The 21,338-nt window shown below is 39.0% G+C and overlaps 1 protein-coding gene across 2 annotated transcripts in view; it reads left to right on the top strand.

Annotated features, from left to right (window-relative positions):
• Nucleotides 1–3,607: 3,607 nt before the first annotated feature.
• LOC108234213 (NIPA-like protein 2) overlaps nt 3,608–21,338 on the top strand; it is a 38,194-nt gene continuing 20,463 nt past the window's right edge. Inside the window, exons 1-2 of one of the 2 annotated variants that reach the window (XM_037980585.1) lie at nt 3,608–3,854; nt 20,410–20,478. In XM_037980585.1, the coding sequence (XP_037836513.1) occupies nt 3,753–3,854; nt 20,410–20,478 (171 nt within the window). In that variant the 5' untranslated portion in view covers nt 3,608–3,752. The remainder of the gene's footprint in view (nt 3,855–20,409; nt 20,479–21,338) is intronic. The other variant, XM_017413243.3, reaches the window with a different exon arrangement.

Genomic DNA, 21,338 nt, shown 5'->3' with positions numbered 1-21,338 from the left:
GAAATGGCTTCTTTAATTGGAAAGGCTGCAGTCTGGTCAGGGATGACCTGTGTTGAATACATGTGTTAAACAGCACTTTTCCTATCATTATAACAACCTCAAAACGATGTTTCATCCTTTCAGATTTTCAGAAACCTGCAGAATGAAGGTGCACTAAAGCTGTGCTCTCCATTTATGCTCTCCATCTGTAAACACACAGACATATCTATGTTAGTAATGGAAAAATAACACCTTGTGCACAACACCCTCCCCCCCCCCAACAAAACAAATGAACCTGGAATGCACACAGTTGCTACAAGCAATTTATTTCTGTGTCAACTTCATCCAGTTTTGACAGTCAGGAGGGAACTGCTGTCAGCTGAGAACTTATAACCCAATTATTCTGCTGCAGACCTGTGACGCACTGATTGTTGTCCTCCCTCAGGCTATTGATTATCTTATTATCTACATTATTGTTATCTAATACTGGGACACCCATCTTTTACTTTTTCAAGAACTTATTTTCTTTCCAAAGTAAATTAGTATTTTTCCTAAGGGCTGAAAACAAATAAACCGGCAAAACAATAATGTGTTTATTCAGACTTAAACATGATATTAAATGCCCTTACTGGCACCTTTCATTTATTGTATCAAAATTATTTTACCAGTAGAAAAATGTTAAAAAGAAAGACAGTTCGGTCCATGCAGGCTGATGCACGTAGAGCAAAATATGTCAATTGGCTGGCTGAGATCCATTCTCATAATTAGTGATTGTTGTCCTGTATTAAGGCAGCTTTTACTTTTTATTTTATTTCATGCCAGAGTTTTAAATTGAAATCACTGTGCTGATTGGACAGAGTTGTACCCATTTTGGTCAAACATTGTAAATGACATTATGCTCAGTCTCATGCATTGTTGTGAGAACTGATGAGATGTGTTAGCTCTCAGAGTACACCATGGGGATAACTATGTTAAAATGTTTGAGTTTTAGCCATTTTTCAATATGAATCGGGCAATATGCAATCCAATGGTTGGTCCCTGTGCACTCGCTTGTTTTCTGTGATGTAAATGGAGTGAAGGTTAATGTGTATGTGTGTATTTGTGTGTGTGAGAGAGAGAAAGAGAAAGAGAGGGTCAAAACAAATCATTTATAGGGAAGAGAATACCACAAACCCATCTGCAGATCTGAATTTCATTTAGTTTGTGATAAACAGCAGATGAAACAAGTATTCATCGTTCCTCCGCTCCCTGAACGGATCAATGAGATCCCATAAAAGACAGCAAGACCACCTATCTCAGCTCATCTCTTTGACCAGAACAGAACCACAGCTGGACCCATTCTGAACACATATTTGTCACCTGGCTTTGTGTGCATCCTCATTTGTCTTGATCATCCTTTTTGTTTTGTCATCCTCGCAGGTGCTGATGAGGTTTCCGAAAAGGGATAATGAAGAGCGGCATGAATATGCAGATTTATCCACAATGACACACCTGTTGCTTTATTTTCCTGCATAAACTTTTAATAACAAGTTGTATTTCTTTGACTGGTTAAAAACAAAATTAAACTTCCAATAATAGACATTTAAGGGTTTAAAGAGACATCTCAATCAATTTGTTTTCTGTAAAAGATATGAACAAATACTATCTTACCTGCTTGAGATAGCTATTTAAAGTTTACATCCGACACATCTGATGAGCCAACAGCGAAATGCATCTAGGATCAAACTGGATGGATGACGTCTTAAAACAGGTCTGATCTAAAACATTTCATAGTAGGTAACACAAACCGTATTTCATAGATCACACTGATGTCAGTTTTGCACCACACGATTATTTAAATGAAATTTAATGGATATTTTTAAGCATAAATAGTGGCTGCAGCAGCTATCTGTTGCACTTCCAGTTCAGCCAGGGGTTATTTCTGGCAGGAATTATTTTTTACTTCAGCCAGAATAACCGTGTAAAGCAAAGATGATGCTTTTGTAAAAGTTTAAATACCTGTTTTTGCATGAACTGCAATAAAATTTTGAAGGTCAAAGTTCTTAAAATGGCAAAATCTGCTTTGGAAGTGTATTTCACTGTGATACCAGTTTTTGGTATCAAAGTGTTTCAGTTTTCTTGTATTTGCCAGGTTGTTTGTTACTCATCACCCTTCTGTGTTTTCTGTTTAGTCCAGCAGTTTTTAGGATGTTGTATTTTCACGTTCACCCTCAGCTCCCTGACGCCGCTCTGGCTCTCACACCTATTAATCCCTCCTCCGTGTACTTATACCCCATAGACCCTGCAGCTCTTTGTCACATTCATGTCGGCTCAGTTCCTGGCCACGTGTAAGTTATTATGAGTTTTTGGTTTCCTGTTAGCTATTTCAACAAACCTATTGAATTACCACGCCTGCCTACTGTCAGCATTGTTGCCTCCGCCACACCACAAATATGACAGGACACACTTACAAAGCTGACGCACTAAACAACTCTCATATTTAAAATTACATTGCAATTGATTTGAAACCTAATTTGAAAAGTTTTTCACTGACATTAATTTTATATTACACCAATAATATTATGATTTATTGTTTTCTACAGAAGGTGCCCCAGGCTGCAATAGAAGCAATCCAACTTGCTGCCGCTGCACTATTTGTTCTCATTAATAACAACAGGTTTTTATGTAGATATGAGAATGAGAAACTGATGTAAAATAGCATCTGCATGAATTGCTATGAATTATGACATTAAAGCTGTTTTAAAATGACAGAAATTCACTCTGTTTTTTTCCTGTATTCAGACTAGCCGTTGGCTCGTCAGTCCTGCCATAAATAAAATCTTTTCTCAAAACTGAAGTTGATCAAAGAGCTACATTCAGCAGGTAAGATATTATTTCTTCATAACTTTCCGCAGACCCCCAACTTCAAAATGGCCTAAATATCCCTTTAATACCCAATTATGGCTACAAAGCAAACTAGAAAGTGTGGTGTGTTTATTCCTCAGATTTTTTTTTTTATCACTTTCTGTAAAGCTTTACACAAGGCACTGACCCAAGAGGTTCAATCCCTCTGCCAAGCAGAAAATGAAATTCACTTTCCATTTCAACCCCAACACCATAAATCTCCTCACCGACCGAGCGGATGAAACATCCGACCTTGAAAGAGAATTTATAAGCAGTAAGCTCAACATGAAGGAATCTGCCTGTTTTTGAGTCCAGCTTTTTTAACTGATTAATATTCAGGTCATCTGTATCCAACAGCACCTGATCAATAGTCTCACATCAGTAGAATTACAAACTATTTCACTCTGTGTGGGGGTATTTCTCCTTGCATCCTGTTCCTCCTGGACTTTATTTGACACAGAGTCGCACCTGTTGGCGCCTCCTTCAAGGACACATCGGAATGTCGAGGCTTAGAATTGGAAATTGCAATGTAGCACAAATAATAATAAAAACTTGGGTATTAGTTGGTGCAAAAAACCAAGGAACACTTTCTAAAGTGTTTTTTACTGTGGCTTATCGTTCCTGAAACTAAAACATGACGATTAACATAAAGACCAAAAAGAGTAATTTTGTTCTGTTCACTGACAGCTTAATTTTCCGAGCCACACGTGAAGCCACCACAACCGGGCAGCAGCAGGGAGGAACTTTTCCGCCCGAGTTTCCTCCGAAGCAGCGGCGGAGACGAGGGGGGTGGGGGGAGCTTTGGGACATCCCGGGGTGACAAAACGAAGACGAAGATGTGAAGACAGGTCTGATAAAAGAGCACTTCCTTTGAACACGATAAGGAAAACATGGCGAATTCAAGTGGTCCCCACGCGACTACACCTTTAATTTCCGCCCAGCCGCAGCAGGAGGCTCTCCGGGAGGAGATGATGGAAAACCCGCTGCAGCAGGTGAGTTTGTTTAACTTTCAGGAGGGTCGTGTTAAAGGACAGGTCCCTCTGCGGAGGGGAGAGTAAATAATGCTTCCATGAGTGGCTCAAAGGTGAAATAACTGAGTTTTATTAGGCTTGTGAGTTTAACTTATTTAACCAGAGCCTGCAGTGTATTTTCTAAACTTTTCAAGTTCGTCCAATCTAACTGAACTTAGGCAAATTTGCACTTTAAATAAAATATATACATATAAATTTGGCCTATTATTTCAACACATATACTTTTAGGTATTGCAGTCAGAAAAAAATATTTTTTTTTTTACTGTTTTATAGTTATGTAAGTTATTTAGATCAGTGATTCCCAAAGTTGGGGGTATGACTAGAGATAGATTAATACATTCCCATTTAAAAAAAAAAAAAAAAAGCAATTTCTTGAGAGAATATTCGTCCTATAGTGTCTTTACTACCTTGTTTGTAGTGTGGCCTACTTCACTTAGTCTCTCCTGCTGAAAATGACTTTTTCACCACACTGCTGCCCTGACGCTATTACTGATAAACTGAAAATATGTAGCTCCAACTACTTTTAGGTACACATTTTGACAGATAAAACATGTTTTAGGTAAATAGGAAGAGTCTAATGTTAGTTGTGGTCATTGTGGCCATATATATTTGGCCTAGTTTCATTTATTGTTGGCATACATTAATTAAAAACAGTCGAGGTCACAAGTTTCTGCAGCTGCTGTTTTGTGGGTCAGAAGCTGAAAAGTTTTGGTCCTGTTGCTATAGATCATGCTGACCTGGTTGCAAGTGTTTGTCTTCACTGCAGCACCTCAGAAGGAAAAGAGCTTTTTCGGTTTTTGTTTTAGAACTGTCCTCTGTGGGAAGCTGTATACTCTTGTGTAATGATCACCTGCAGGAAACCAGACAGAGATCAGCTGCTGTTGGCAGCTTTCACAGCTGCTTTAAAAAACGACAATAAAGATCTTTTCTTTATTTAACCTTATGTAGTTGACTCTAATAATCTGTTAAGTTGAATGGGCAGATTTTTGTCTGTTTTTAAATGTCCTTCTGTCTGGTTTGGCCTCCTACTCCTTTGCAGACACATTCTGTTCATGCTTCCCCCCTCCCCACTGTGAGTTTTTCTGTTTTATTGTCACATTTCCTCTGTGTGACAGTACCAACGAGGGCCAGAGAGAGAGAGAGCATGGCAGAGGAGAGATGAGAGGCGGGAGTAATGAGTAATGGCTCATGGGTGGGTTGTTAGAGAATGGATCTACTGTACATGTCCTGAGCAGCTGGTAAATGGTCCCAGCTACCCACCATCCCATCGCCAACAAGACAATATGTGTCTGCCTGGCTCTTAAAAGCCCTCCAGAGTTATGAAATGCAGCACTGTTGAAGTCAAAGGCAGCCTTTTAGGAGTTTTGTCCTAACTGCTCACCTTTCGCAATTCTTTTTGTACCTATTCCTCATAATGCAAGCATCAAACTCAAATTTCCAAAATGCTAGATTGATTAAATTTTAACAGGCATCTGACACACACTTTTGCACATCTCCGCTCCCCCGAGCAAAGAATATATTCTGATGATCTGATTGCCCTGTTTCTTTGTAGTTCTAATACACTTAAAATTCTAAGAATAGCCAACATTGTTTATCCTTCCAGCTACACATTTTCCTTGTTATCAGCTCAGTGTCTTGATTTCGATCAAAGCCTTACTTAGTAAACAGGAAGTCTGAAGTTAAATGTTGCCAGTGCCTCACAAAAACAATACACTTTGGGCCCACAGAGGATTTTTTTGGGAGGGGGTGGTATCTTCTCCTTACTTCGGCTCATTTATTGGCCTGGAGTTAAAAGATTTCCTGCATGTCTCATCTCAAAAGACAAAACTGGCAAAGAGTATAAAGAGTTATCATGTTAATAACTCCTTTCCTCTCTTTTTTGTCTCTGGTTTGGTACTTTTCCCACTCATGCTTCTTCTGTCCCACCACCTCTGAGTAGAAAAGAAAGAGATCAGCCCATGTCAGAGAGGGACAAATCCCTATTGTCACTGGACACAAAGAGCCATGCTGTCCCCTGTCTGTCTGTCTGTCTGTCTGTCCATCTCATTGTTGGTCAGTGTCCTAATGTGGACAAGGGTCAGTGCTTTTTGTTCCCTTACCAGCATGTTTAGCCTTACATACAAACTTTTATATACACATAATTAGTAAAATTGGACAAAGTTCTGGACCAATCCAATTAGTTGCTCATCTGTTGTGCAAGTTTGTACTGTAGTTCAATTTGAAAGACAGAACAAGTTCCTCTTATGGAACAGTGATTGTAAAACTAGAAAATTCATGAAGAAATTTGGACAGGTGGCAGTGCAGCTTCTGCCCAAAATTCCAGCAAACATAAACTCTCTTCTGTAAAGCCCGGTAATAATTTGGGACTCACTGTTGTAGTTAAAGTCCTGAAATTTCTTAAAGGAATGCATATCACCCGCTGCCTTTTATGCCAAAGTTTTATACTTATGATAAGAAGGGAGGGTGTTTGATTAAAATCTACCCAGTGGTTCATGAGATATTTTGCTAACAGACAGGATTGACACCAACAGTTAAGGCCAAGCTTTAGGCAAAAAATATTGTACAATGTGTAGCACTCAGCATATGTGTTGAGGATGATGCCTGATGGTTACCACACAAAATTTTAGCTCAATATCTGTAAATATAGCAGAGTTACAGTCACTTAGGTGTGGCAGCCATGTTGAATGAGGTTGACTTCAAAAGAATGGTTGTAGTTGTACATCCAGTGAGTTCTTACTGAAAGTTTCATTAAAGCCCTCCAGTGGTTCATGAGATATTTTGCTAATGCTACAGACAGGCACGCAAACGCAGGTTTGTGTGTCAATCGATATTAATAATCGATAATAATCCAAGCAGAAAAAATGCCAATATTTTGATGCGTAAACTGTATAAGAAATGTGACGAGAACCAAGATCAAATGAAATGTTAAAGCTGCTGCCAGCAGCTTATTATGGTTGCCATAGTTACCACGCTGCTGTCTCTCACTCCCTGACCACAGTTGGGACAGGTAGGCTAGAAAGTAAGCCTCAGTCACTGTGTGAAAACTACAAGCAGAAGCATTTGCTCATCAGACTTGCCAATTATTTTGCTTTTACAGTGTTTTATGTAGGAGATATAACAAATTACTAAAGACCCTTTACATCCAGTTTTGAGAAGAAAATTCAAAGCTGCGATACAATGGAAGTCAATGAGAGTTTGGGTATGTGCACGCTGCCCTGTGTTTGAAAGAAATCTGTAAGTCCTCCAGTGAGAGACACTGTGTGGAAAAAAAGCAAAAATGTCTACATTCTAATGTATAAACTGTGTAAGAGATATTTACTGTAGTTTGTGGGAATAAAAAGAGTTTGCAAAAACAGCTCAGAAGATGAGTTCTGTGAAGTGTGTCTGTCTGGTTTTCTTAGTTGTTCTGCCAAAATCCCATTGTTGTCTTTGGGAGACATTTTTGCAGTTTGTTGGGAATTTAGTTTTTATTGCACAATATAACCGTAAGTGTGACCAAAAGTCACACTATTACCAATAAAGTTGCATGTTTCCATATGAACAATTGGAGAAAATGAACAATTGTTCCAGAAACTGAAGATTAAAAGCTGAACAGTAATAATGACAATTTCAGTTTTTATTCACTGGCACCCTTGATAACTGCAGTGAACAAAGGCTGTTTTTTGTCTGTGATTGCTCCTTGATGATTAATGTGTTTCTGCTGCTCCGGCCTCTGTTTTTTTAACTTGATGTTATGTGGTTGACTGCTGCAGTTGGACTCCATGTCTGAGTTTGTGTCACGGTGACTTTTAAGTGCTGGGTAAAAGAACACAAGGATCTTTCTTTGATCAAGCGTCCAAACATAGAAGCAGTGGAGCATTCAGATCTCTAACTTGGAACATAACAAAATCTTTGAATACTCGTTGCAAAGTCCTTCATGTTTCTTCAGCAAAAGGGCAGAATTTGATTTATTTGGCGTAATAAAAATGAATGAGGCCCATATATTATACATTTTTATTGCATTCTTCTTTAATTATTTTCCTTTCTTAAACATGCCTGGTTTTTGATGTGCCAGATCATTAAAAATCCCATGCAGTCCTTCCACTTTTTTATGTTTTCTTATACTCCGTTTTTTTACTTTTATACATCGATCTCTTTCATAATTTGTTAAAATTAGGAGTTAAAAGTACACAGTTGTTACAAACTACACATTTTAGTACTCAAGGATGACACTTGATATGAAACAACCTTATGTTATGTTTCCATTTTACAACCTTTTAATCATGGATTGTAAACTTAGTCCTTTTTAGAGTTGTGGAGAGTTTATCCTCTTACACTTTGTAGTAAGACTATCACCTTTTATTTTTTCAAGAACAGATTTATGTTCTGATTTTTATTTATTTATTTATTCATTTATTTTTGAGTTTGAACACTTCATGGCGACTGAACTAATGATCACCAGAAACTAGATGGTCTTTGCTGGGTCTTGGTAAGATGTTTATTAAGAACACAGTGTAGCAATGCTGTGGTGGTTTATCAATCAGGTGGCAGTGTATTGGGGTCCTGGGTGGAGCCTGGGGGAGCGTGGTGGCAGTTTATTTATGACGTGAGGCCTGTGTGCACCGGCATTGCTTGGTCATTGAGAATTTAAAGCAGGACTGGTCTCCTTGGCCTCATGCTAAGGCTGCAACATGGATCATGACAAGATCATGGAAACAACCGAGCTCAAATGTGTTATCCTTGGCTGTAGCTTTGTGCTTGTGTGATCTTCTAATGACTTGCTGCACCTGACACGGTCAGAGTTGGGCCACAGCCAGGCCTGGGGCGTGGTGCGATCTTGAGCAAACGTTGTAGTGCTGTTGTGCTGATGTATAGCAGTTTGTCTGGTACTAAGAGTGTAGCAGCATCATAATTGCTTTCACACTGATGGAGGGTTTCAAGACTTAACGCAATCCAGCCTTGTTCTAATAGATCAGGGGTGGCCAATCCTGGTCCTCGAGTGTCACTATCCTGCATGTTTTACTTGTTCCTCTGCTCCAACACACCTGATTCAGTGGTTAAATGACCTCTTCATGTTCTGCAGAAGCCTGTTAATCACCGATTAATTCAAATCAGGTGTGTTGGAGCAGAGAAACAAGTAAAACATGCAGGATAGTGGCCCTTGAGGACCAGGATTGGCCACCCCTGTAATAGATCATGTCAGTCGTGAAGACCCTAGCATGGTTGTCATTCTGTGTGAAGGGCTCTTAATAAAAAGTTGTATACAGTCCTGGGGAAAAATAAAGAAATTCAACCAAAAACTTACTCTTTAGTTGCCTCTTCTGTAGGATTTAATATCAAAAGTAGCAGCTAGGTGCTGCTGATCAGATGCACATTTTCATTATGTACTGGAACCTAAAAACCTAGAACTGAGAAAAAGATGGTCTTTATTTTTTCCTAGTTATAGTTTCTTTAATGTTTCTTAAATTTTATGATGACAGCAAAGTGTTATTTTTTACCTACTTTAAATGCATGTTGTATCTAATGTGTATATTCTGGCTTATTTTTTGTATGGCTATGCATCGTATTATTTTAAACCAAGTGTGTCATTTTTTGTAGCTTTTTCATTGTAACAAGTGAACAAGTCAAATGGATGAAGCTGTGGCAATTAAATAATTTTTTTAACAAATATTTCAAATTTTTAGTATAGTAGTTACATAAATCTGTTACAGTCTTTTGATATGAATATAAAATAGGCTCATCGTGAAAAATCTCCCCCTTCCAACTGCAGTAAAGTAAGCAGACTTCCATCTTTGTGTGCAGTGTGTGTAATGTTTGCTAAGTAATCCAACAAACCAAAGACACTCCCAGTGTATCGGCCTGTTTTGTTTGCTCTGCCTGTGACAGGAAAAGGCTCTCCTGTCGTCTGTCTCCCCTGCTTCCACTCTGTTCACACTTTCTCATGTGAATTTGTCTCCCTCAGTAGGTAGAACATTAAGCCTCTGCTGTCTGAGCAAAGTGCTTGATTCCTGCTGGGACCCTCCCTTCACCCTTCTCTCCATTTCCATCAACACAGACAAACAAACAAACGGAAAGGATTATTCTCTGTAATTAGTTTGATTTCACTCACTGGTGAACTTAATGTGATGTAAGTGAATCCAGTTGAAGGTGAGATGAATCCCTGCTCTCACTTCAAATTGCTTTGTCCTGTGTGACGTCTGCAGGATGAACTATCCTCAGGCAGTACAGTCACTACCTTAACACAGTGTTTCTCACCCAGTTCAACCTCCCGTTCTGCCCTCTGGCCTCTCAGTATATTAAACCAGCAGCAGCGGAGCAAAGGGCCACTTACACCATCTCCTGCACACTCTGACAGGTTATCGATCCTGGTTTAGTGAACAGAGTGCAGCAGGTCTGATTGATGATGCTGTCTGTCTCATCATAAATTACCACCATCATGGACACTCCACCTCTGTCTGCCAGCTTCCACATTTAAGTCTGTCACTGCACACCTCCTCCACACACAGACAGATACCTTTTACATTGACGTGAGATCAGTCCTGCAGGAATCTCATCAGACTCAGCTGCTCCCCACCTCCTCATCCTCCAAAAATCTTGTTTACTTCTCTCACACACTGCAATCACCATTCTCACATAGAAACACACACAAACACACACACACTGAGTTCTAAATCCTGTTGGACTCTGGTGTTGTATCTACCTCACTAAGGTATGTTCCAGGTCAGTGGGCTCATCCGACTTGGTGCCAAAGTAAAAGCGGAGAGCAGAGAAGAGAGAGGACAGAGGTGGAGCAGAAAGATCACACTGTATGTGAATTTAAAATCCATAAATTCACCAGTCTTAAACTCTTTATCAGGCCAGTGAGGAGATGAGACAGAGCTTTATGCCATTACAAGGAGTGATTTTACTATATGGGGATGTGTGTTGGATGGAATTATTTTGTGCACTGAGCAGATAAGTCAAGACTAATTGAAAATGGGTTTTAGAGTAAGGGAAAAGCAGTAGTTAAATCTCTGCCTTTCCCTTTTTCTATAAGTGACTTAATTATTTTCCTTAAGTGCACAGATTCCCAAAGATGGATGTATGTCCTAAATGTCATTATGTCATAAAGCATTTAACCACAAAAGCTAAAGCACACTGAAAGGTCTTTTCACACTGAAAAGCAATTAAATACTTTTCAGTGTATGTTGAATATCATTTCGTAATAGTTAAGAATTTTCCTTTTATAATCATTTTGGGAGTCTTTGACGACTTATTTAATTGGTTTTCTTTAAGTGCTACTAATGTGTTTCATGTGTGTTTGTATTGGTGCAGCATGACTGAAGGTAAGACTCAAACTGGTCTCCTAAATGGCCTGCAAAGGAGAAACTTTGTAATTGTTGTACTTTTTTGACAATACTGTACATAAAATTTTTGAACATACACCTGTCCTTCTGTTTGTTCATCCATTGGTTCATTCATCCATTCATTTATTAATTTTCTTCCATTTATTTGAGGCTGCATTGTAAAAGTAAGAGGTCCAGAAGGGAAACCCGGACATCCCTCTCTACAGTGAAACTGTCCAGCTCCTCCTGAGAGACCAGAGAGGATATATAATCCTTCCAGTGAGTTCAGGGTTTTCCCAAGATCTCCTTGCAGAGGGACATGCCAGGCTGGCTGCAGACGGTCCTCTGGGCAAACGGCTCTTCTTTGCCATGTCTCAGGTTATGAGAGCTCTGCCAACGTGCTCCAAGAAGAGATTCCACCTGAAGCACCTGATGCTGTTCCAGCTGGGATCCACAAAGGTGACCAGGACAAAGGCATTATTGCATTTAGGGCACATGGGACACCTGTGCATAGTCTGAAGGTACTTTGTCTTCTGACAACAGGAGTAGGTGCCACAAACCAAAAACTGCATTCTCTGTCTCATTGTCCCACAGTCTCTTGGTTGACTTGTGCTGTGACCTGAACATGTCTGCAGCCTCAGGTAGACCTGCAGCTCCTCCTCATTCAAGCCCTTCCATTCAGTTACTGACCTCCTCCCATGGAGGTTTGTGAAGTGCACGATTAGCTGCAGGATGTCCTCAGGGACAAATCTTGATCCCCATAGAGAGGTTTCACCCACCATATCCTCTGCCTCCTCCTCTTTCTTATCCTCCTCCTCCTCCTCCTTCAAGCCCCAGTGCCCCTCTGTGCCTGGCAGGAATTACTCCCTTCAACCCTCCTGGCTCTCAGCTGAATCCTCTCTGCTGGTAACATCTTCCTCAGTAACATACTGCTCATTGTCCTACAAGGATTGTAAGCCTCCTCTTGTCTCAGGTTTCTGTTCATAGCTGCCTGCCAGAGAAATGACCAGCCAGACAAGGCTGTAAACTATTCTTGCAGACTTCAAGCATGTGCTTGCATAAACATGTTATACCACACATCCAGTAGGAGTAAGGTGTTTCTCTCCTATTAAGAAAAAACATAAACGGAACCTATTTGCCTATTGATGACTTGAATTTCACAGACACACACTTACACACACAGAAATATATTCTCAACAGCATTAACACCACTATTTTATATCAGTCCTAACATACCAAGACCATTTTTGTGGTGTTCAGCTTTTTTACTGCCATGCATTTTCCAAGGCAAGAGAACTAGGCCTCCATTGAAACCTTATGTAATGAAGCTCTGCTGCCCCTGGGGGATCAATGGGGGTACATCCCACCTAAAACCTGTTTTCCCTGTATTTTTAAGACAGAGGCTTGGCTTTATTAGGTGCTCATGGAAAAAAGCATTATATGTCAGGATTACAGTAAAAATATGTGGTTATAATGAGAGTCAATGGGACCAAACCTGTCTCTAGGGTAAAAAGTGCCAATCTCCTATTCTATACACCTTACAATAGAAGGGACTTGGGATTTTAAATATAATATTAAAAAACAAATCCTGGCCAAATTTTGTACAATTAGTCTTTGAACTGACTGATAATATTGAGAATCAAAAATGGCAAATAGGCAGAATGTACCCATTTGGTTCCCTAAGGTGCCTTAAGGGTTAACTGGACCCAGTAGCTAGGTTTAAACAACATATATTAACAGATATTTCTTATCAAATCTGTTCTCACTATATTGTAGGGGTGCACTGATTGCAGTTTTCTGTCTGATTACCGATCACTGATCTTTAAAGCCTGACCTGCCGATTCCGATTTTTTTTTTATAACCAACACTGTCAGGTGTTATAAGGTCACAATACACTTTTAATGTTCCAATCTTATTTTATTGAAAATCATACCTTTGAAACAATAGACTTTTTCAAAGTTTAGAGAATTTTTGTTTAAAGTACTAAATTAAACAAGAAAAAAAAATCAGTTTCTTTAGTCTTTAATTTTTTACATTTTAAAAAACAGAACTTGCACAACAGGTTAGACTTCAGACCTGTTTTAAGGCTCTTACCAAAGATAAAGTGCACATAAGTATTTTGCTTTTACAAAATCATAAGGTTTTAGGACATACTAACAAAACAACTTTAACCACCAATATAGTGTGTTAAATTTTAGGTTTCCTTGTAGTGCAAAAAGAAAATGCCCAAGTGCAACAGCTTTGTGGCTATTTAAATATAAAAACAATCTAAAAAAAATAACCTGCAAAAGCTCCTAAAAGTGAAACATTCTACAAAAAATAAAGTACAGCGTGTGTAACATTTTCAAAAGTCAATGGGTAATAAGAAATAACACTGGCACAGGTAAGTTTGTTCTCACAGACGTATTGCATTCACTTGCGCATTAGTGGCAGGTTTTTCTTGATGAACAAAAGCATTTCTGCTTTTTCACCAGACAGGTGACTTCTTTTCTCATTTACTACATCTCCAGCCAAGCTAAAGAGGCGCTCGCTTTCTATGCTTGTGCATGGGGCAGAAAGATAGGCTCGGGCAAGTAGAGCGAGATGAGGGAAACGATTTTCATGGAGCCTCCAGCAGGCCAATGGGTCCTGGCTCCTTTCAACAGGAACCTCAGATAGGTAGTTCTGTACCTGCATAGCTGAAGGGCTGGCCAGCTGCTGCTCCTGATCAATATTCTTCAAGATTTCATTGTGTACTGCAGACAGGCTACATCTTTTGGCTGCAGGTGCATCTATGTCAGGAGGCCCCACTTCAGAGGATTTTCCTGCAACAGGTTTCTCATCCATAGGTGTGCATCTAGTCTCCCCCCTGCAAGTTTGGCCAAAAGGAGCAGTTTCACTTCATCTTTCACCTCTGCTGAGAAGTAGCGATTCTTGTACCTTGTTTTGCATAAACACAGAAAGATGGGTCAATCATTGTGTTTTGTATACACAATATTGTTTATGATTTGCATGTAAATAAAGAAATGCATTTCAATCAAGCAATTGTCATTTTAACTTAATTTAAATGTTTGTTGAAATACAGTAGTAGGCTAAAAGTAATCATGGCTAGAAAATAGAATTTAAAAATAGAGTTACTTGCCTTGGATCAAGAATAGTGGCCAAGCTGTACAGGGGCTCATTTTCAATGTTGCTGAATCTTCTCATAACAGCCTCCAACAGTGTGGCTTTGGATGTGCCCACACCATGGTCTGTGCTTGTTTGCCTCTCCAAAAGCCGCTTGAGTGCAGTGACAGCTGGGATGACATCTGCAGCTGTAGCTGTTGATGAGCTGATCTCCTTTGTGAGTTCCTCAAAAGGTGCGAGGATGGTCAGCACATTGTCCATTAGTTCCCACTGGTGTGCAGTGAGTTTGGCGGGTAACTCGTGCTCAGCAGCATACACGCCAATAGCACGTCTCTGCTCTAACAGCGACTGCAGCATGTAGACCGTGCTGTTCCATCTCGTTGAAACGTCTTGCTGCAATTGCTTCCTGGGCTGACCTAATTGTGTTTGTATGTTGTAGAGTCGGGAATAGGCAAGCGATGAATGCTTAAAATGTCCAACATGATCAATTTTCCCAATGATCCAACATCAGCAGTGTGAGACCCTGACATTTCTTTACAGTGTAACAGTACTTGATGATGTTCAAACTGTTTGTCAATCAATTGTGCAGTAAGACTCAACATTGACATTAAACTTTCATCAGAAGTCCAGATGTCTGTTGTAAAGCTGAGTGTCTTTGCATCGGCATTTAGCAGGTTGTGGGTGCGTCTCAAAACTTGGCCGAACAACTCCAGTAATGCAACATCTAAAAAGTATCTCCGACTCGGCACATTATATTGTGGGCTCAAGTGCTGCATCAAATTTCTGAAACCCTGACTGAAAATGGCTGGTCGTCCAATGCCATGAACTCCATAACTTTCCTCTTGTAGCTTTGCTCTTTTCACTGCTCATAAGAGCTAACAGCGGGCCACCGACTGGCTTTTTGCTTCCGCTAGCTTTAGCTTGATGATTGCTTTCTTCAAATGCTGCATATTCAGCGGCATGGTGGTTTCTTAAATGGCAAACAAGGTTTGTAGTATTGAAAGTTTTGGTTGTGGCTCCACCATGACACCATGACTTACTTCGCCCGTACATGAATTGCAAATTGCAATCTTTTGCTCCTTTTCTTTAATTGTATAATGTTTCCAAACCGACGACATGGCTGCTCCGGGTGACCTGTGACAACACATGTTAAGACGTGACCTTGTGGGCGGATCTGTCAGTCAGCCTTCTGAAACGGAGAGCAAAAGGGGACAATGGCTAATTTTCAGACCCTTGCAGAGGCAGATAAGATAAGTGGATAATATCGGTTTCACATGCGCGTATCGGACGATCACTGATCACCCAAAATTAAGGGTGATCGGGGCCGATCGATCGATCGGTGCACCCCTAATATATTGTGTTGTTTGTGTACTCTGCCTTTATTTTTAACAGGAAACCCCACAGTAGGACACATTTGTCTCTCCTTCTGACAAAGTGATAATTCTGCGATTGAACGTCCATTTTTAAAGCTGCAGGGGGTTGAGGAAATTACAAAGTGAAAAATATCAATTAAACCTAAGGTGAATTAATGTTTTTTTTTTTAGGAAAAAACAAACAAACAAGCCATTGTTGATTTTTATTCCAAAGAAATAATCTTGAATATTTTTTTTGTAATTGCTTGGTAAAGATTTTATAAAACATTCTGTGGGCATACCAGAAACCTTGGAGAGCTGTAAAATAACTATTACAGGTGAAAACCCTAACCCTTCTCCAGATGTTTCAGCTCCTTCCACAGGTGTCCAACAGGATTTAGATCAGGGCTCAGAGGTCACTTCAGAATGGTCCAATGTTTAGTTCTAAGCCATTCCTGGGTGATTTTAGCTGTGTGTTTTGGGTCATTATCCTGTTGGAGGATCCATGACCTGAGACTGAAACCAAGGTTTTTGACTCTGAGCAGCACATTTCACTCCAGAATGCCTTGACGGTCTTAAGATTTCATTGTACCCTGAACAGATTCTAGACATCCTGTGACAGATGCAGCAAAGCAACCACACATCATAACAGAGCCTCCTCCATGTTTCACTGTTGGTACAGGGATCTTTTCTTTGTACGTTTAATTTTTTCATCAGTAAACATAGAGCTAATGGGACTAATAATCTGAGCTGTGGTCTCAGGAGCATCATCTGCTTGGAGATGGTCTTATAGCCTTTACCTTTAACATAATGTCAATAATTTTCTTTCTGAGCTCCTGAGACAACTCTGTCTTTAGCTTTCTGTGGTCCGTGTTCAGTGTGGTACACACCATGATACCAAACAGCCCTGTGACTACTTTACACCCTTTAAACAGGCAGACTGACTGATTCCAGGACTGAGGACAGCTGTGATGCTGATTACAGGAAACACTTTAGTTTATCATGTCTGCGTGGTTAAATTAATTTCATTCTTCTTTAGGGTACCATCGTTTTTGTCAAGGCTAGTTTCATTAGTTTGTTATTAAGATAATTCTGTAAAATCACAATTCAAAAGCAATGGCTGATTTTAGTTGATTGTATTACTTTAATTACTTTTACTTTTAGTTATTTCAGTGACCATCGTGAGGTTTTTTCTTTAATGAAAGGGTACAAACAAACTTGTCTGCATCTGTACATTAAATATTGATTGCTTATTTATTCCTGGGCCAAAGTAAGATGAATATAAAGTACCCAACCAGGTGTTAATACCCTGAAACTGTGTTAGAAACTGTAAACTGTTGTTAATGGCCTAAAAATATTATGACAGTGTTCCATCCTCAGAATTGGAAAGAAATCTTTCATATTTAAATACATTTTTTTCAAGAGACTCCCTCCAATTAAGTGGTAGTGATTAGTGTTTGAAGTCCATATTAGTTAATTTATGCATTGTTAAATCTAGTTTCCTCAGACAACATGTCTTGTTGTTATCAGTGTCACACTGACAGGAACTGACTGCTTGTCTTATCGGACTAAATGGACCAATGAACCTGGATATTGACATTCCCTCCTGCCTTCCATTTGTTAATCACTTTGTGCTGCACATGGTCTGTTTAAAACTGTTCTCCTCCTTTATTTTTCCTCTCTCACAATTATTTTGTTTGTTTGTTTTGTTTCAAACCCCTTTTTCTTCTAGCCTTCAATTGCTCTAATCTGTTTCATGCGGTAAAGCTAGGTTTGGCTGCTGTTATTACTTTTGCAGGAATTGGGTTTGCAGCTTCAGGTTTCATCATTCAAATTCTACCTCAATTATGTTGTTCCACCCCCAGCCTATCATATATGTTGATGACCTAAAACTGAATTTCCTCTTGCCAATACTTTTCCCAGCATATAGAAGCAAAAAACACCTTGGTGTGTTTCTCTTAAATTACCTCAAAAAGTAGCTAAGAATTCCAGCTTAAAGTAGCTATTAGTAGATGTAGGATTTCAGAATTTCAAAAGTTTTTCTAATGAAATCTGCTTTTGTAAAGTGTGGAAGCATTGTAATGCCTGGTAGTGCACACACAGGAGGCTGCTGACATAAACACCCACTTGTCTTCAAAATAAAACCCATTTCAAAATAAAATCTGACATTTTGACATGAGAATGATTATATTTGATTTCTGATTCCTTGTTGAGCTCCCCTGGGCCAGATGTGGCCTTTAGACTTATCTACAGGCCACATCTGGTCAAACTGTGGACACTTACAGCCTAGTCTATGTGTGGTTCACAGTTTGACATCTGTCTCTTGTCTCATGTTTACTTTGATTATATGTACATCCAGTTTTTGATCATGCCCAAAGAACTATTGAAAATAAGCTTTTTATGCTGTATTTTGATGACTTAGGTTTATGTTTTAAATACACTGGTTTATAGAATTGGTTGTATTAAAATTAAACATGTTGTGCAATGACAGTATTGGACACTGTTCATGAAATATAGCCAGATGATAAACCTGTTACGGTATATCTTTTCCAAAGACAGGGGTTTGTTAACCTGTGTAACAAGAGAACGTAAGAAAGAAGGATGAAACTCATTTACATCACTTTGCTACTGTCTAAGCTCTCATTAAAGGGGGCCCCAGATTAAATTATCGATCAACAAGATTTAGACTGCTTAATTTATTCACCCTTATTGTTTATCAGATCTCAACAGCTGAGGGTTTGAATCCGTTCATCACAGAGAGATTTCTAACATAATATATTACCAGTGAAAATACCAAATTTGCCTTTTAAGATTAAAAATAAATCAAAATAAAATCACAAACAATCGGTTAATACAACAAAAATAAAATTAATACTGAAAATTTGGAAATAATATAATGAGTTTTAGCATCAAGTAATTATTCTGAATTATCTTAGGCTGATTCAACAACTATAATCACTTAAAAATTATTTAACACAGACAACACTCTGAAGCAAGAATCAGCCCTTTTATGATACAAAGGAAGACCTTGATTACAAGTTTATCTAAAGAAGAGGGATCTTTTGAACAGGATGTTTTGATTAGGATCTTTGTTCGAGTTTACACACGTAAGAATTGTTACAAAAGTCAAGTTTATCCAAGTCAGACAAATATTTTACTTTGAAATTTGGGTCAAAAGGAATGTTAACAATTCTGCCAGATTGTCAGATTAATCAAGACGTGTCAGATTAGAGATATTATTGTATTAATATTGTTTCATCAATTTGCTTCAACTGAAAATATAACCAGACTTAGCATGACTTTTCTCATCACCCAGGAGAGGAGGCGCCTTACTGTGGTACAGCTAGATTGGGGTAGGCCTCTCTGGAAACAACGCTGTGCAGTTGGAGAGTTCCTGACCAGGTCTGTGAAAGGATGCGGGACCAGATAGTCCACTGAGGATTAATTCAGGCCAACAGCTTGTCCGGAAAGTCACCCTGAAGGGTTAGGATGATGATGTTGAGCCAGGTCTGGAGCTGTCAGCAGGTGGCACACATCTGGAGTGATTCCTAATTGAATTTATCACTTAAAGTTACAAAAAGTTATCCTTTAACTTTTGTTAAATTTATTTTTCTTTACTGCTGGACTTTACAAAAAACGAAGCTAGAAAAAAGGTATGCGTTAAAATTAGGGTAACAAAAATTAACGACAGGACAAGAGGAGAAGACCTTTATGGAGAGAAACACAAAACAAACTGAATAAAAAGCATCAAGCGGGACATGGTCAAACTAAAAAAACAAAGCACTGTTCAGACACCCAGGCTCCTCGACAAAGCCAGCAATCCTGCGCATCTGCACTTATCTTTTCCTGTTCAGAAGTTCTGCTGTAAGACAAAATAACAATAAAAATTTGTTAAACCGTTTGAGTCATTTCTTATTAGAAAAATGCACACATAAAATCATCAACATTCATTTTTCACATTTCAAAAGATCTCACAATCAAATGAACAGATTTAATTTCTGCATAAATCATGTTTTTAATGAATTCAAGAAGAAGTCAGAACATTCTGTCTGTGCTGGTTAAATGCCTGAATGTAAACTCTTATCCAAAATAATACCAACAATACCACAGAGCACGTACTGAAACATGATTTTAGGTCCAAGGGTTTAACGAAAGGGAAGGGATTCCTTAATGCTACAATTGAACGCCATTTACAAGACAGGAACTCAATTTTGGTGGTTTTAGAGTAAAACAATGTTTCATTTGTGGATGTTAGTGAGTAAAACTAGTAATGATGAACGTATCTACATCTTCTCTAAATTAGCTGCTGGTGTGAGCGTGCTTTTACTCAAACTGTTCAAACTGTTGTCTGGCTGGGCTGTTGAAGGGTGTTGTGTACCGACCTGCATCTACGTGTCGGATATCATGAGAGACTTTTAAGGACAAGGGAGTGTTTGTGTTTTTCAAGTGGATTAAATGTCTCTTTCTTATCTGTGGTGTTTTTCCTGCCTGTAAGTGTGTGTGTGAGAGAGAAAGAGAGGGGGGCGGGTTAAAGAATTATGTATTAGTACACCTCCAAAGCCTCAGTTCAAAAGGAGAACATACACTGATGCCTTTTGAACAAAAGCCCCAATGAAGTATCTCTCTCAGTCGTCATGGAAATGGCAGATGTGACAGCTGGAGATAAGACTAGCAGGGAGTATTATGGGCTGTGTGGAGTTGTTGTTTGGCAAATAGAGCGTTGCCTAATCTTGTGCTTGTTTACTGTTTGCACAGAACTATCTCCTGGGAATCATCATCTCCATATGTGGGAATGTCCTCATCAGCATTTCACTCAACATACAGGTAAGGAACAATAAATTCCTGCTGTACAACGAAGACTCAGCACACAGTAAACACATAAAGCCTGTGAAGAAGAGTTTTTATCTTTCCAGAGTGCCTTTCCTCTGACAGTTTGCCCTTTGTTTGTGGGTTTTTGTAAACCTCCCCTCCGGCACTGGCTATGCATCCTCCCAGCAGGCACTGTGAAACACCAAAACTGTATGTCATGGCTGTAAAAATGGTTTGAACACAAGTTCATGTTGAAAGGAGCAATGCATTTTTTTTTTTACAAATAAAGCAATCATGCCACATTTTGATTTTCACTGTCTGAATTTGATTATGTATTATAATAATGCACCCCTGATGCTTATCAATTCCAATTGAAGTGTTTGCATTCTTTTCAGAGCTACATGCTGTTCAATTAGAAGCAATTTGGAGATTAAATTTAATTCATTACCTACTAACACACACACACACACACATATGCCATTTACCAGGCTAAAAGGCTTTGCAGGCTGTAGTGCTTGTTTAAATTGATCCTTGTTTTTCTCCTCCAGTATATATTTGATAATACCAGAGCAATGCCCTTCATGCTCCATTGCACTCTGTTTAGCAAATGCCAAAACTATGATGTGCAGAAATTGGGACGTTTATAGAACTGGCATGCTGGGTATGCATAAGAAATCCTGCAAAAGGTTGATCTTTTAATAACAGAATATTAGAAAGGGTGATCTCCTAGAAACAGATTTGTTAATGATAATGTATGTTTGTGTTCTGTATTTCCCACCTCATTGACTTGTTTAATTGGTGTCACGCTTCCTGTTGGATAAAATGTTAATCAGTAGTGGGTGTTTAATTGTTTGAGTCACAGTGCAGTCATTATC

This window comes from Kryptolebias marmoratus, linkage group LG16 (assembly GCF_001649575.2).
Source record: "Kryptolebias marmoratus isolate JLee-2015 linkage group LG16, ASM164957v2, whole genome shotgun sequence".
Lineage (NCBI taxonomy): Eukaryota > Metazoa > Chordata > Actinopteri > Cyprinodontiformes > Rivulidae > Kryptolebias > Kryptolebias marmoratus.
Note: the sequence above shows the minus strand (reverse complement) of the source record. Positions and strands in the feature narration are given on the sequence as shown.